This window comes from Alexandromys fortis, unplaced genomic scaffold, assembly GCF_014885135.2.
Source record: "Alexandromys fortis isolate MF-2015 unplaced genomic scaffold, M_Fortis_MF-2015_v1.1 scaffold_10, whole genome shotgun sequence".
Taxonomy (NCBI): Eukaryota; Metazoa; Chordata; class Mammalia; order Rodentia; family Cricetidae; genus Alexandromys; species Alexandromys fortis.
In genome coordinates this window covers 16648105-16664894 of record NW_026067895.1, presented here as the reverse complement: position 1 = coordinate 16664894, position 16790 = coordinate 16648105, and the positions used below count along the sequence as shown (strand labels likewise).

The following is a 16790-nucleotide window of genomic DNA, read 5'->3' as shown; positions in this document are numbered from 1 at the left end:
TTCACAGAAATACTTTTAATACAGACTATAATTTAATGTGAAATGATAGGTGTTTAGTTTGTCACTGGAAAATATTGAGCACCACAAGATACAGGCCAAGGGGATTGTGCTATAGGCAACAAAAGGTAACACCAAAACTGTGACTATGTGGACAATCACGTCAATGAGGCCTTTAAAAGTAAGTAAGGGCATGGAGAGGTGGCTCGGTGGTTAAGAGCACTGACTGCTCTTCCAGAGGACCTAGTACCCAAATGATGGCTAGCAACCATCTGTAACTCGAGTTCTAGGGGATCCAACACCCTCTTCTGACCTCCGCAGGTACTGCATGCGTGTGGTACACGGGCATATATGCAGGCAACACATCTATACACATAAAATAAAGTAATTTTTTAAAAAAGTAAACAAAACTCTCCCTCATATGACCAATCATCACAAAGTTTAGCAAGTGGAGCAAGGGTTTTTAAAATGCAGACCCAACTTTCTGGCCTTATCAGGGGGTTCTGGGAAACCCTGAAACTATGTATAAAGTATGTGTGTGCCCACATGTTTGAGTGAACAGTTGAGCAACCATTTCTCGTTCCTGATTCAGCAATCCCTTTGGGAGCTTGGAGTGGTGGCATGTGTTTATAACCTAGCATTGGGAGGTGGGGGCTGAGGCAGAGGAGTCTCTGGTTTGAAGCTAGTCTGAGAGATAAAATAAGACCCTCCCTCAGTAAAATAAAGAGCGAAAAACAAATCCTTGTTAGTGTAGGCCCCCTTCCTAGAAACAAAAAGTTTCTAAGTGTATCAAGAACAGAGGATTGCAGCAAACTAATACCGAATTCCAGTGATCAAAGTATCTGGAGTTCCAGCCTGGTAATAAACATACTTAGTTATCAGCATTGAATGACAAGCTCTCGCTGTCTATAGAAAAAGCTATAGCAACAATCTTAACTCTGCAGTGATAAAGAGCTCGGCTCTGCTGTAGTATCTGCAACAGCATCTAGGGATGTGATGTACACACAGCTATGGTTTCTATGGCAACTATTAACATTGCTATAGTTTATCATCTTTGCTTCTAATGTGTTGAATTTCAAGTATAGGTGTAAAATGTGCCGTTCCCCTCTTATGTCGGAAACTCTGAACTCTCGGCAGTCTAGTGAGGAACCTCGGACCTAGTCATGAGCCCTCTTGAAAAGCCTCCAAGAGGGTGGGGGACTCAGCTGGGAAGCCTTCGATGCTCAGAACTCCACATACAGGCTACAGCACCCTGGGCAGGTTCAAATAAACACAGAAAGCAAAGGCCCTTGGACATAGGACAGCAGTCTGCGGAGCTTTGCGACTAAAATCCAAATGCATTTCTTATTTATCTTGCACACATTTTGTGTTCTGTATAGGAAAAGAAAAAACAAGCCAGGAGCCTAAAATGAAGTGTCACTAAAGCTCACAAACACGAAGTAAGCCACACATTCAGTTCTGGGCAGCAGCCTGGTATGCATCTAGAAGCAAAACCCTGGATAGTCACAGAATTCAGAAAAACGGTAATCTCTGCGTTAAGACAGACCCCATCCCCGTGAATCTTTATAGAAATATTTTATAAAATGGGCTGACAAATGGGCAAAAGTGCCTGTCACCAAATCTAACAACTTGAGTTCGAGTCCCAGGACAAGCTCCTTAGTGGGAGGAGTGAACTTCCACATGTTGTCCTCTGACCTCCACACAAGGCGATGCATGCCCCCCATAAACAAACAAACAAACAAATAAATAAAAAGAGAGACAGTCCTATAGACCTTTCTAAAGAGAATATTGTAATGAATGAACCTCAACAATACTAACAGGAAACAGGAAAAAGTTTCGCAAAAAAAATTAAAACAGCATATATCTTTTTTTAAAAGAAAAAAAAAACAAGGACAATAAAAAAAAATAAACCCAAGGGCAATATAACAAGCCTTTCAGCGTAGCTGATAAAGTGCAGCTCTCCAAATGCAGCTATCTCCAGCCAAGCACTAATGGCCAGTAGGCCTCATCATCAGGACTGAACACAGAACCCCCAGCGGCCCACGGCAGGAGGTGGCAGGCTTTGCTCAAGATCTCCAATCCCAGACATCTGCTCTGAGAGCAGCTGTGGTCATCATAAAACAAGCATCCTGTGGGCCAACGAAGCTGCTTTAGAGTCAGCAAAATTTTAATTCCTTACATGTTTCATATGCCGTGAGTCAGGTAGGAAGTCCCTCTGATTTTTCCTTAAACCTTCTAAAAATAAAGAAACAATACTTAGGTTACGAAAGGAAGCAAGGGACTGGATTTGAGCCACATAAAAATAGGCATCATTAGGGGAATGGATTCCCCTTTTTATAGAACAGTTTACAACACTGGGCTTTCGAAAGGAAACCAGGCCGGTACATGGTTCACTTCATAATGAACTCAAGAACTGGTAAGAAGGGCTCTTCATTATAAATGCCGTTCGGATATCTTCAGCTACTCTCGGCCCTGAGAGGACATGTAGGCTTGGAGTTTCCGCCGCTATCAATCAGCTGGTCGTTTGCTTTATCTTTTTATTTTACTGTCCTCATCTTTGACAAGTGATCTCGAGTGAACCCTTTATCGAGAGCTGCTGGGATAATTAGTAACCGCACGAATAAAGCCTTGGCAAGCGTGATGAAAGAAAGCATCATATACACCCAGAGGAACCCCACTCTAATACACAGTGACAGTAACCCTCATGCAAACACAATACACTTCAAATCGAAGCTCCTGAAACGTGTGAGTCCCCCTGCACAGAGTTCAGTAGGGACCACAGTGTTCTTCTTCTGCCTTGGACTGTGCTGTGTTACCTCTGTGTGTTTCCTTAAGGGTTTTTTTTTTTCAATTGGTTCTGTTAATCGGACTGTGTATATGACATGGGATCCTTGAACCACACAAGATTAAAATTCTTTGCTGAGCCAGGGAAATGCCAGTGTAACCTTCAGCACATCCCAGAAGAGGCTCAGAGCCCGTTGGCCTTTGGGACCTTGTAACTCATGAATGCTCAACTGTGAAGCTCTTACATAATGAACAAGGCAAGGTCTAGAGTTACGTGTAAATGGCAGCAGTTAGTTCTAAGCACACTTACCCTTGAGTGCTTGCATTCATTCACCGGAACAATACAGCCTTGTACTATTAAGGTGAAATGCTGGGTTTGAGTCCAAGGACTACTGTTTTTAACCCAGCCACAGGGCGGTATCCAAGCTAATGTCTACTGCCAATTAATGACATTTGCTAAAATCCACGTCCTCTAAAGTTTATACAACTTTCCAAATAGTCCCCCGGGGAAATAATTTTCAATGTGGGACTCCATCTTTTCAATTTCTTCACTTCATTAGTCTGCATCCACAAAGATAAAATTAAAACATGTCTTTAAGTAACCAGATAGTATCCATTCTCACAGTTATAAAATCTTTTCCATCTATCCTATTAACTGGGAGGGTTGGGCTGGCTGAAAACAGGGCAAATGAATCTAAGAAGTCCAACTACTCCGCAGATTACAGTGAGGAGGAGCTGGGACCCTTTATGCAAAGGCCCTGTAGAAATGCTACTCCCTTCTCAGCAAACGTCTTCAGATCGACAGTGCACCCCTTCTGAAGATTGACAGTGTGCCCTTCGGAATGCCCAAGCAGTTTATGTTCTCAATGAGAATTAATAACACAAGGGATGGTCATAACACTCTGTTTCAACACTGTGAAAAGAAGAAGAAAGAATAAAGGTGTGTATGGGGACCTGCATTTCTTCATCTATTTCATGTGGCTGTACCAACAGAATACCTCCCTCTGGTAGACTTTTGTGTTCCATTGTGAAGTCATGGATAAAGTCAGTGTTTACATGGTGACTACCATCCCTTCTATTTAAATAGAAGAATTCTTCTCCAGTAGAAACTCTAATTTTACTCCCTGCAATATACTTCCCCCCTACAACAAACTTGGACTCCATGCTCTTCTACAGTGGACTTCAAGTAATGGTACCCAGACCTTCCCAACACCGAGCTTCACAACACTGATCGACAAAACACTTGGACTTCCCTGTACTATGCAGATGACATCGGATGCCTTCTACAACCCCATGACTTCTGGTAAAACTCTTCACCCATTCCTGGTGAAATGGGGAAAGAGCTGGTGGTCCGAACTCTTAAGCCTTGCATTTCAGTTAGGTCAAAATTTTACTGTAAAAAAAAAAAAAAAATCCTTTGGTGGTCTAGTTTCCAGGGTCCTTTTATCCTCTATAAAACATGCTTAGCTCACATATTGCCAGCTTTCATGGAAACAAACTATTCCGTCCATTTTCATTGAACACTAGCAAAGTAGTAAGGCTAAGCCGTCAAAATTATTGCTTGTCCAAGGAAACTTTCCTCTCTTCTTTCCCTCTGAGAGCGGAGATGTGTCTGATAATGGGAACACAGAAACTGCCGAGGAGTGCCTTCTAATTGAATTCATTATTGTCTTGATATATCGGTGGTAGATAGCTGCCAAAATATTGTCCAAATGAGGCGGCAATATATCACGAGCCAGCTGGGCATGCCACTTGGCATCATGCCTCACTCCCTCTGTGACATCAACAACTTAATTAGCGCGAAGCGAGAAAGCTTTTAGCCGCTTGTGTCAGCTGAGTAAGCTCCCTCCGGACTGTTGGTCATACACTTGCTGGTGACTTGGTAAGGACTGAAAGAGCTAATGTGTAGGATGCCCCAGTATTGATGCCAGGTAAATAAGAACTCAATAAATACTAGCGAAGAAAAAAAAAATAGACCACAGCAGAGGAGAATTTTGTATTGGTCACAAAGCATGTTCTAAAAAGCGAAACTCCAGATAAGCGTGCAGACTCCTCGGTTAGGACTTACTGTCCAGGTTTTATGTGCACGGCTCATTTAAACCCAGGGATGAGTATGAATGTTTTTCTTATTTTTCAGTAACCACACAAAACACTGTGGTAATAGAGACCCAATGGACTGAGAGTTGTAATTACCGATATAAACGAGGGGGAAAATACTCTGTGGGGACTTGGTGAGCTCAGCAGATATACCCAGGGGCCTTGTGACTGCTGCCATCAACTTCCCCATGCCTCATGAACCTGGAAAACAGCAGCTATGGAAGGTTGACCAGATGGTGCTGGTCTGAGGTTTGCACATGCCACTGAACCCAATCCAGCTTTCCGCCTAGTGTGATTTTTTCTGTATTGCCCATGAGGCGATTCTCTCTCTCCCTTCTCCCTTTCCTTCTCCTTCCCTCTCTGACAGGGTCCCAAGTACCCCAGACTGACTTCACCCTGAGGACGACCTGATCTTTCTATTCTGCTGTCTCTATCTCCTGAGAGTTAAGAGTACAAGCTTTTTAGCACCAAGCTCAGCTTTGCAGCACTGACTGGGGGGTTAACCCAGGGCTTCCAAAGGCTTAGCAAGCAGTCTGGCAACTAAATTTTACCACCATCCCTGATATCTTAATAGGCAGTGGTTTGGGAGGGTTTAAGAAGAAATGAATACATGTTTCTAAGGACAAACTGGCTGGGCTACTTTGGAATTGTCAAACTACATCTTTCTAATACTGCTCTTTGGTCTGCATTTCTATCTCCAGAAGATTAGAGCGAAGTGCTAACCTTGAGTTGGGAGTGTGGTCTGACTCACTCACTGATAAGCCAACTAGGAGGTAATATTTATCTTATTTATAAAAGAAATCATTTCTGGGTGACTAGAAGTCGAGACAAAGTTGTAGGGGAAGGGCAGGGCCATTTTCAAAGGACATACGGTAGAAAGAAAAGTGCTAGGTGCGTGCTGTGTAGTCGGGATTGCAGCCTAACAATGGAGTTGCCAAATTGTCACCAGGGTGGCCATCCGGGACCTAACAAAGCTTCCGATTGCTGTGCATCAGCTGTAATAGAAGGCATTAGAGGGGGGAGGTTCTTAATTTTCTGGAATGTCTGTCTTCCTTGAACACACACACACACACATATGGAGGATAGATGACTTAAGTTGTTTTTTTTTTTTTTTTTTTTGGACAGCGAGCTCCTGTCTCAAAAAGCAAGAAAAGGGAGTTGCTGATACACAGTTCAGTAGTGGAATTTTTGTTTCCTTACCTCTCACAAGGCATTGGATTCAACCCTCAGTATCACACATGTAAAAGTTAACTTAGTAGAAAAAAGGGTTAAATATGTAAGAATAGTCAGTTGGAAATTTTATTGCTTTTGATTCAAGGCCACTGAAAGACTCCTGGGGCAGAAAGCTTATAGGACATAAAGATTGTGGTGGGTGGGTAGGGTACAAGCGCCTCATTTAAAACAGACTTAGGCCATTTGAATGGGCTAAAATCTATAAATAAAGAATGTAGGGCTTCAATAGCTAGACTCAATTGTGGAGAGTGGAGTTCCTGGCTTAGGCCTTCAACACATATTTGCTTAGTCAACAGACAAATACATAAATGAGGACCTTGTCAGGAACTTCAGAGGGACGGGATGAAGACACCGGCAGAAGACAGACAGCCATAAAGAGAGGACTCTCCAGCAGGGGACTTTAACGGCTATTCACATTTTTAAATGCTAGCTAAAATAAGAAAATCACTATTTTTTTCTCTTTTTAAATATATTATCTTGGTTAGTGTGTGTGTGTGTGTGTGTGTGTGTGTGTGTGTGTGTATGTGTGTGTGTGTGTGTGTGACATGAGCACAGCTCTCCACGGAGCTAGAGTCACAGGCTGTTGTGAGCCACCTGATGTGTGTACTGGGAACTGAAATTGGGTCTTCCGGAAGAGCAACAAGTACTTCTAACAGCTGAGCCCCATCTAATACCTTAAGTTGCTAGTTTGTTTGGAAACTGCGAAGGCATAAATGAATGTCCATACATTAACAGTGATTGAAGCAGGGTGTGGATAAGTGAGGCAGGTGGGGGCATAATTTAAAAAGAGTCTACCAGATACAGGTTAAAGAAAAGTAATTGTAGTGTAATTTGTAGTGTAATTATGCTGTATATAGTTGCTTGGTTGATAAAAACTGTGGTGTGTGTATGTGTGTGTGTGTGTGTGTGTGTGTGTGTGTGTGTGTGTGTGTGTGTGGTGTGTGTGTGTGTGTATGACAGGGTCTCACTATGTAACCCTGGCTGGGTCAGAACCAGCTTGAATTGGCCTTGAACTCACAGTGATCCACCTGCCTCTGCCTCTGCCTCTGCCTCTGCCTCTGCCTCTGCCTCTGCCTCTGCCTCTGCCTCTGCCTCTGCCTCTGCCTCTGCCTCTGCCTCTGCCTCTGCCTCTGCCTCTGCCTCTGCCTCTGCCTCTTCCTCTGCCTCTGCCTCCAAGTGCTGGGATTAAAAGTGTGCACCACCATCCCTGGGAAATTTGAAATACTAATAATGAAACCTGTAAAGCAGACACGAACTAGTTAGTTACAGCTAATGTGAATCCATCATACAAATGAACGTTATGAATGAAGCAGCATTTTAGAGAACATGTTTAGACAGCTGTGTTAGGAACGTTTAATAGAAGACCACTCTATTTTTTTTTTATTACCGACATTAATATTTGTACTAGACAAACCGAGTTTGCTGGGCTTAGACCGTAGCTGTATTTTCACAATACCGGTTACTGGAAACCAACCTCAGCAGTAAACTTACAACAGAGGAAGAGTCGCCGCAGCCACCAGGACACACGACATACACCAGGCATCATCAGGGCCTAGTTCCATATCCTGCACTTCTGCACGGCAAAACTGTTACATTAGGTACCTATTTATTTATCCTAAATTGCGGAAAATAGTGGTGATAAAGCAGGGTTGTGAAGGAAGAGCAAGTTTGCAACAAACCCTAGGCTTATGCCAAACCAGTGAGCCTTCTGGGCAGGTTTTGTATTCTTTATTAGAAGACAGCCAAGGGGGAGCTTAGAGGATGAAGTTTCTCCGGAAAGGAGTGGAGGTGGGCTCCTCTGCTAGGCTTAGGGGACAGGGAGACCGTAGAGCTTCGGGGATGCAGAAGGGTGAGGGCATTGCTGTGTTTCTGATCTCACAGGGAAGAGTCTTAGGTGAGCCTCAGCAGTTCCCCTGCTCCTCAACAGAGGAGAAACTGCCACCCGCACTCGCGAGCCTAGTGTGGAAATGTCAAGGAACTTATCCTGCTCCGCCTGGTTTTCCCAGAGTCCTAGGGCTGCACCAGAAAGCACAGTGATGCTACGGGCTCGGAGAGGAGAGGTGTTTGAAACTGCAGCCGTCTTTCTCATATGAGAACCAGACCAACACAGAGGGTATGCCAGGGAATGCACGTCTCTAAGGCTACCAAGGCTAGATGGGCAAAAGAGAATTCAGTTTCCTATTTCTGACTGCTTAGCTGATTCAAGTTCTCTTGTTCATGGAATACTCCCTTTTAAAAATAGCATGGAGGGGAGGGGGATGCTGGGGAGGTGGCCCATTAGTTAAGAGTCCTTGCAGCTCATACAGAGAGGACCAGAATTTGATTCTCAACACTCCCATCACGAAGCTCACAACTGCCTGTAACACCAGTTCCAGGGGCTCTGACATGCTTTTCTGGACTGCACATACATGTGGCATATACTCACACAGGGACACACACAGAGAAATGAAAATAAAATAAATCTTTTGCTTGTTTTAAGACCGATTCAGGTTTGGTCAGACACATGCTGGGCATGAAATGTTAATGAAAACAGGAGCTGAGAAGAGGCAGGGGTGTTTGTCTCAGCAGTGAGGAGTTAGCTGTTAGGTTTCAAACCTGGGACAAAGGGCTGTGGTGCTTAGTTAACCTACCAAAGCTGACGCTGCCTTGCCAGGTTCTCCGTGTGGTATGGGAGGTCCTTCTGTCTATGTGTTGCTTTTATTGATTAATGAATAAAGAAACTGCTTTGGACCTATAGCAGAGTTATAGGGGAACAGAGCTGGGTGGGAAAAACTAAACTGAATGCTGGGAGAAGGAAGATAGAGTTAGAGAGAAGCCCTGGAGCCACTGGAGACAGACACTGGGAACATTACCCGGTAAGCCACAACCATGTGGTGATATACAGATTGATAAAAATGGGTTAAAATTAATATAAGAGTTAGCCAATAAGAAGCTAGAGTTAATGGGCCAAGCAGGGATTTAAATAATATGGTTACTGTGTGATTATTTCAGGTCTAAGCTAGCAGGCAGCTGGGAAGAACAAGCAGCCTCCTCCAATATCCATGCGTCCCTCAGTTCCTACCTGATTCAGGGCCTTCATGGCTGGCATTATCCCCACTTGCCTGAACTCTCCAGCCCAGGAGCCTGGGCTGCTCTTCTCTAGGTAATCCACCCATTCTGGTTATCCACGCTTTTCGTACCTTTGGGCCTCCTGAATGCTGCACCTGACTCCCCTCTCTCTCTTTTCTCTTCCCCTCCCCGTAGCCCCACATGGTACAGTTTAGTCTGGTCATGTCCACTCTGGACTCTCCCAAATGTTCCTTCCTTTGACTACACCCACCCGGATATCTGCCTTAAATCTCCTCCACCAAACCTAGGAGCAGCCATGTTCTTTGCATGTTTCCTTCCCTTTTTATTTTTATTTTTATCCTTTAGCCTTTTACAGATAGTAGCTAAAAACGCTTATTATAGTATAAAACAGTCTGATTAAAAACAGAATAAAACTATGGAATGGAAAGAAGCTACCAGGCTGAAATCTGGAACAAAATAGGAGCCCAAAGAGCAAGTTTGTGGGCGCTTTTCCCCTTATTTATTTTTGCTGGCAGGAACATATGTGCACTGATTGCAGCAGCCCGGTTAGTAGAAACAGAACGGAAATTGGTGCAGGACACACACACAAGACCATTTTCCTATTATTCAGGGTTTCTTTGAGTTGTGCCCTGAAAATAAGGGTGGACCAGAACAAGGCCACCTTCTAGCCCTCTGAGGACAGTAACTCTGGGGTATGAAGGGCATGTTAGGGTAGGTGGAATTTTGTGAAAAGGCTGCATCCACTAGGTAGGTCTTAGGTACACACTCAAATTCGTACAACTTGGGTGGTATTTAAAAAGAGCGAAGTTATGTTCTAATGATCACAGACCAGGAGTGAAGCCAGGATCAAAAGCAATTCAGTCCTGATAAAGGCCACACAGCCACAAAGAATTCCAGGAAATGATTTTTGGGGTAATAATGACAAATTCCTAGTGAAAAAAAAAAGATAAGCCAACACACAAGAACAAAAAGGGTCAATATCAAATGTACTAAAAATGCACATTTTCAGTGGTGCACTGATGGATTTTGTAGCTATGAGTTCAGCCATTCATTCCACATGTCTTGGGCACTTTCTCTAGGCCAGGCAGCGCGGCAGGTTCTGAGCACACAAGCCGTGTCAGCTGCCACATGAACAGATTGCCCCGGCACTGAAGGTCTGCTGACATGCCTGCCATCCACTGAAGCTAATTTACCTTTGTTTTCTGAGGTCTCTAAAGAGTTCCAAACACAGTCTAGTGAACCCTTACAGTTAGTGGCAGATTCTGAAATAAACAGAGGTCTCTTAGGACCGAAGCTGACATCACTGATACCTTTCTCAGGATCTCATTCCCTGTAGGTTCCATGGTTGAGCTAAGCCTAATTATTCCCAAAGAAAACCACAGAGCCAGGTGTCTTAGCAGGAAGATGATAAAAGGCAAACATAGCTATCTCAGGGACAAAAGCCTCAAGGGTAAATATCTCTAACTTTATGAAGGTCCAAACAGGTGACCCATTATTGGGAATCACAGCATGAATGGGAAAACATTGATTTTTTTAAGGTACACCTGGAACTAGGCAAAGGCACAGGAAGGGTAGAGGGAAGTTAGACCAATATTTAGTCATACGTGGACTGCTAGTCTTCACCAGCATGTGAGCCAAACTATCAGCAGTACAACATTTGGGTTACTGACGTGTGTTTGTCCACCCAGGTTTTCTCAGTAATTATTCAAATGTCACCTCCATAACTCTGCATTTGTTTTCTCTTATTAAACATCCGAGCGGTTGTCATTTACTCAACCCCCAGTAGCCCATGCTTTCTTCGTTAGGCCAAACCACAACAGTACAGTGCAGTAAAAGTAAAGATAGGCATGTGCCACGAAGGTGGCACCGGCCTATAATCCCAGCACTCAGGAAGTGGAGCTGAGAGGACTGTGAGGTTGAGGCCAGCCTGGGCTACACAGTAAGATGATATTTCAGATGGTAAGAAAATTAAGCCACTTTAATCCCATTTTACACATGAGAGACAGTAGGCGAGAAGGTGACTTCCTGAAGCAGGTGCCGAGGAGCGTATTAGTTTTACTGGTTCAACAGACCTGAAGTTAAATCGTTCTCTGCTCACATTTCTCCTCTCCTGGAGGCTCAGTAATTTTCCAGGGTGAGAGATGCTGCGGGGATGAGAGGAAGCCTAGCGCATTGGAGCTCACAGCTCTAGCAAGGACTGGCCATTCCCTCCACCCAGAGATGCTTCTGGGACGATGTCTTTAACTGGTTTTCCAAATGTATTTTTATACTTAATTTAATATTCATTTAGGGTATTAATTATGTTTTAATTATTTACAAACATAATGGTCTTCATTGCACTTTATTTATCACTAATGAATTTATTTGGTATAAGGATAGTGGCTTTTGAATTCTTTTTCCCCTAATGTTCATTCAAAAATGCTCTATCTGGGGGGCTGGAGAGATGGCTCAGCGGTTAAGAGCATTGCGTGCTCTTCCAAAGGACCCGAATTCGATTCCCAGCAACCACATGGTGGCTCACAACCATATGTAATGAGGTCTGGTGTCCTCTTCTAGCAGGCATATATGCAAAACAGAATGTTGTAGCCATAATAAATAAATAAATATTTTAAAAGAAAAAAAAAGAGAGCAAAGCACCACTTATAAGAATAATGAAAATGTAGACCATTGCCAGAGCTGTGGAGAGCCCTCACGATTTTATCACCTCTTCCACGCAATCCCAGCACTGGCTTGCTTCACTCTCTAGAAAACAACCTCCCATCCAAGTACTAACCAGGTCTGACCCTGCTTAGCTTCCGAGATCAGCTCAGTCATGATTTTTAGTTGACTGTCTTCAGAGGATCATAATATAATCTGTGAGTCTTGAAAAATGCCAACCCAGAAGATAGTGCAAGAAGTCTGTACCCTGGCTTGGCTTTCCTTTCTTTACTGGCATCTCAGACAGGCTGTCTTTCCTTCCCCAGGTATCTATCTGTGTATGCAGGGGAGAGGGCTGGAGTTAAGTCGAGGGCAGAAGAGAGATGTGACTGGCAGCTGTTTGTTCTCCATGGTAAAGATGGTTAACACAGAAGGGACACACTACTTTTCTTTATGAAGAGTTTGATTTTTTTTTCTGGAGCTTGTTGTTTCCCTACTGCCCGGCTAGCTTACACCTGAAATAATCACATAGAGAATAGAGACTGTACTAATTAATTCACTGCTGGGGCCATTACCTCTAATTTCTTATTGTCCAACTCTTACATATTAATTTGACCCATTTCTATTAATCTGTGTATGGCCATGTTGCTGTGGCTTGCCAGCTAAAGTTCCCAGCGTCTGTCTCTGGCAGGTCCATGGCTTCTCTCTAACTCCGCCTTCCTCTTCCCATGCTATAGGCCAAGCCACTTTCTTTATTCATTAACTGATGGAGGTGGGTCTTGTATCTTATCTGTTGCTTTCATTGGTTAATAATAAAGAAACTGCCTCGGCCCTCATAGGACAGAAAATTAGGTAGGTGGAGTAAACAGAAGAGAATGCTGGGAAAAAGAAGCTGAGTCAAGGAGTCGCCATGATTCTCCTGCTCCAGACAGACGCAGGTTAAGATCCTACCTGGCAAGCCAGCTCGTGGGCTACACAGAATATTAAAAATGGGTTAAAACAATATGTAAGAGCTAGCCAATAAGAGGCTACAGATAATGGGCCAGGCAGTGTTTGAAAGAATACAGTTTCCGTGTAATTATTTCTGGGCATAAGCTAGCCATGCGGGCAGCCGGGTGCCGGGGACACAGCCTCACCGCTCCTAATGCAACAATTAACCAATAAAAGCAACACATTGACAGAAGGACCTCCCACACCAAGAGCTGATGAATCATCTCCACTACTCTTTCATTTGGTTGTTACCATTTACTGGTCCTAGAATGTTATAATCTGGAAGACTGGGTGAATATAATCCAATAAATCAACAGAAACCTCGAGGAAAAGAAATTTTGTTGTTGACAAAAAATTGCCAATCAATATTCAGGTTACTTTGCACCTTCCACCCAGGTTTCCACACTCATTAGGCACACAGAAGGGGTCCCACAAGCATCCGAAGTTATTGAGGTGACTGCTATATGAACAGACTGTTCTCTTCTGACCAGGCAGAGAGCAACATAAAGGTCTCTTCAAATCCATGAAGGAAAGCCCTTACCAGGCTGCCTCCTGAGATGGCAAGACCTGCTTCTTGAGTAACTGATGAGTTCAGAGGTCACATGTGTAGAAAGGTTTGATTTATTCTGTAAGGTGTCCAGACCCAGTTTGAGTTAACACTGACAGCTTCACCTGCACCCACAACCAGCCTCTTACAGGACTAACAGCAAGTCCTGGGCCTTTGGAGAACTTGGGGTGGCTGTTGGAAAATAACTGTTAGGCTAGGGAAAAGTGGGGAAGTTCTTCAGTTAGGCCTTGGGGTACTAAATGATCACTGACACAGAATGAAGAAGAAAGAAGAGGAAGAAGGAAGAGGAGGAGGAAGAAGAAAAACAACAAGAAGAAAAGACAAGAAGAAAAACATGAAAAAGAAAAACAAGAAGAAGGAAAAGAAAAAGGAGAAGAAGAAGAAGAAGAAGAAGAAGAAGAAGAAGAAGAAGAAGAAGAAGAAGAAGAAGAAGAAGAAGAAGAAGAAGAAGAAGAAGAAGAAGAAGAAGAAGAAGAAGAAGAAGAAGAAGAAGAAGCAGAAGCAGAAGCAGCAGCACACTCACTGGAACCTGGAGCCTCTGGGATGGACCTTTTAGGCCCTGCCTTCAGTCCTGTACTTCACAGACTCTCTCTAACTGGAGGCATGAAAGGGAGAGTTTACTTTCTGACTGATGACTGACAAAGTCCCTCCTAGGCACTGGAAGCTCTTGAAGCAGGTGAGGAGGTGAGACTAAATGCCACCAACATAAAAAAACAAAAAAACTGCTACGGCAGAAAACACCACTTGGCACCTAACAGAGCTTGACCAAGGGATGCAGGAGTACAAGCAATAGTCAGACAGCTCATTTCATGCGGTCCTGAGGGTCCATCAGAGGCAACTGAACTCCCAACTGTTGCCCCATCTCATAGTGATGCCACCTTCCTCCTGGACACTTCCGCTGGTCCAGTGTGACACCCACCACCTCAGCCCAGGACGCAGGGCACCCATATTTTCCCGTAGTCACATCTCCAGTTCCTGACAGACTCCTCCACCCTCCTTTCCTTTTCACTTCTCCAGCCCTCAGAGTACGCTCGTGAGCAGCATACAATCACATTTATTGAACACCTACTACATGCCAAGTCTGTGTTTACTCGCCGTCGTCTCCACAGTCATCGGAGGCAAACAATGCCGCGGTAGAGGCCAGTGTTCAGGAGCCGGCTAGCTAACTGGGTGGGATTTTATTTAAGGCCTGTAGACCACATCTGAGGGATTCGAATTATGTCTGTAAGTTTCCTTCTAACTCAGAGCCTATGATTACTACTGCTTTCCCTCCACTTTTACTGGGCTGTAGTGTCACTTTTAAGAAGGCAAAATTTACAAGAGACAGCCAGGGTTGTTATGGGAAAAGCAACTTTAAATATACCCTCAGCTTTCCCATGAAAAGGGGAACTGCCCAGATTCGCTGTGGAGAAAACTGCAGCCTCTGGAAACCCTCCCTCTGATCGTACTTATCAAACGGAGCTCCCCGCGCCCCACCGCGTGCCAATAGGGAGAGAACCACACTAGAGGGTTAAAGCCTGCCGGTATGGAAATGCAATTTCCTCCAGTTAGCCTAGATAATTGCAGTTCTGTGAAAGTCTATCATTAGTCCACTCCAAGAAGGGTCCCAAGTTAGAAGAACCCCGGTGGCTGTCGCTGACGTGTGGTCAGCGAGCAGACCTGGCAGAAGCTCAGCCCACCACCCACTCTGCGCGCGCTGAGGTCCAGGCGAAGACGGGGCAGCGGGACTCGGACTGGAGGAAGAAGGGACTTTCCTATCTAGTCCTGTTTTCTGGTTGGGACCCACTTCGCAAGCTCAGGACGACTCTGGCTCGTAGGATACCCATCCCCACCCCCGGGAATGGAGGTTCCCAGAGGCACCGGGCAGCGAGGGGCTCCCCGAACGTGGCCCGCTGAGGGGAACGCGGACTTAGCCCCACGTCCCTGCCTGTCACCGAGCACCCGTGTCTTCCCTCCCGGCTCTGAGTCCCGCGTCCGAGACTCCTGGGGAGGGCGGGACCCACTGCGGGTCGGCAGGGCGGGAGGGGACGGCCAGGCAGGCGGCTGGCAGCCTACCGTCTTCTGCTTCTTGACCCCCGACATGCTGTGGCTGTGGCGGAGCCCAGATCCAGGGCGCAGGGACGCGGATGGCGGAGGTGGCTGCCGGGCTCCAGGGAAGGAGGTATAAAAAGGCTCCTCAGACACGTCGCACTTCCCTTGACCGGCCCCCTTCTCCTACTCCTCCTCCCGCCGCGCTCCTCTCCGCCCCGTCGGCTCCGCCAGCAGCGCCCAGCCCCGGGGACCCGGCAGCCGCCAGGGCGGGGTTCCCCGCTGGCATCCTGCCAGCTCAGGTCTAGGACAAGCTCTGGACCCAGGCGCATCCTTCACAGCTCACTCTATCTCGCATCCTACAAGAATCCCCGGGATCCTAGAGTGTACTGAGTTAAGGGTGAGCACATTTGAGGCCACCAGGCCTGCTGCTGTGGACCTCAGAGCATCAGAGCCTATACTGTACTTAAACCTTATGGATGCTCACTCTACACTCCCGTGATCCCTGCCTTATTCCTCGTGTGCCACCATCGTGGCCTGGCTTCAGGCGGCTGCCCTTCTCTCCGTTTGGCAAATGAGGTCATGAAGATATTTAGGGTTTCCCCCAGATTGCATTCCAAGAAAGGGGATTCAAACCTGGCCGGTAAGTGCAAAGTGTGACCCCCAGGCATCATTACAGCAAAAAGAATAGAAAGCCCGAAGTTCGTGAATTAACTGCACTTCGCGCCTGGCATCGCGGTCAGGGGTCCTGTTCAGCCCACGGTAGCACTGACTGACTGATCAGAGGATTCACTGTCACCAAAGGGCAAGTCTGCAGGGCCAGACCGGGAGGCTGGACAACGGGAGACCTGACACCATTGCTGTTCGTTCCAATCTTTTCCCTACAGTGGCTCTTCTGTCTGTGGGATGGGCCCTGAGGAGGAAGCCACACCAGTTGAGGAGGATTATGGTTTTTAAGTTTTGTGAGATGCCACTCTCTGGAAGGACCCAAGTGTCAGGGACAAGTAACGCAGAGAGAAGCTATGTTGACCAGCACCTTTGGGGACAGACACTGGGTTTCCAGTACCCTGGCTCCCTGCCTGAGGACACAGGAAGGCCTACAGACCGGCTACCTCAAGGGATCCAAGAAGGCCCACAAAGTCCCTGCCTCTCCAACCCCTGTGAAAGAGCTGGAGAACTTTTCTCCAGAGGTGAGGGATGGAATTTTTCTTTCAGACCTAATTTACTCCTAAAAGATGGTCAATTTTCTTTACACCTGAGGAGTTATTTACTGGTGTCCCCTCTGCAAGGGAAAATGAGAAAGAAAAACAAGCCGTGAGTCATTCTTTGAAAGGCAGCCTGCATGTTTGTAGTCTAGAGGGGTTGGCCTACTTATTTTCTTTCATTT

General features: G+C 45.5%; 1 protein-coding gene across 2 annotated transcripts in view; it reads right to left on the bottom strand.

The window, feature by feature from the left end:
* Nucleotides 1-15597, bottom strand: part of Papss2 (3'-phosphoadenosine 5'-phosphosulfate synthase 2) — a 63012-nt gene extending 47415 nt beyond the window's left edge. For both annotated transcript variants that reach the window (XM_050158757.1, XM_050158764.1), the window contains exon 1: nt 15431-15597. In XM_050158757.1, the coding sequence (XP_050014714.1) occupies nt 15431-15457 (27 nt within the window). In that variant the 5' untranslated portion in view covers nt 15458-15597. The remainder of the gene's footprint in view (nt 1-15430) is intronic.
* Nucleotides 15598-16790: the final 1193 nt, after the last annotated feature.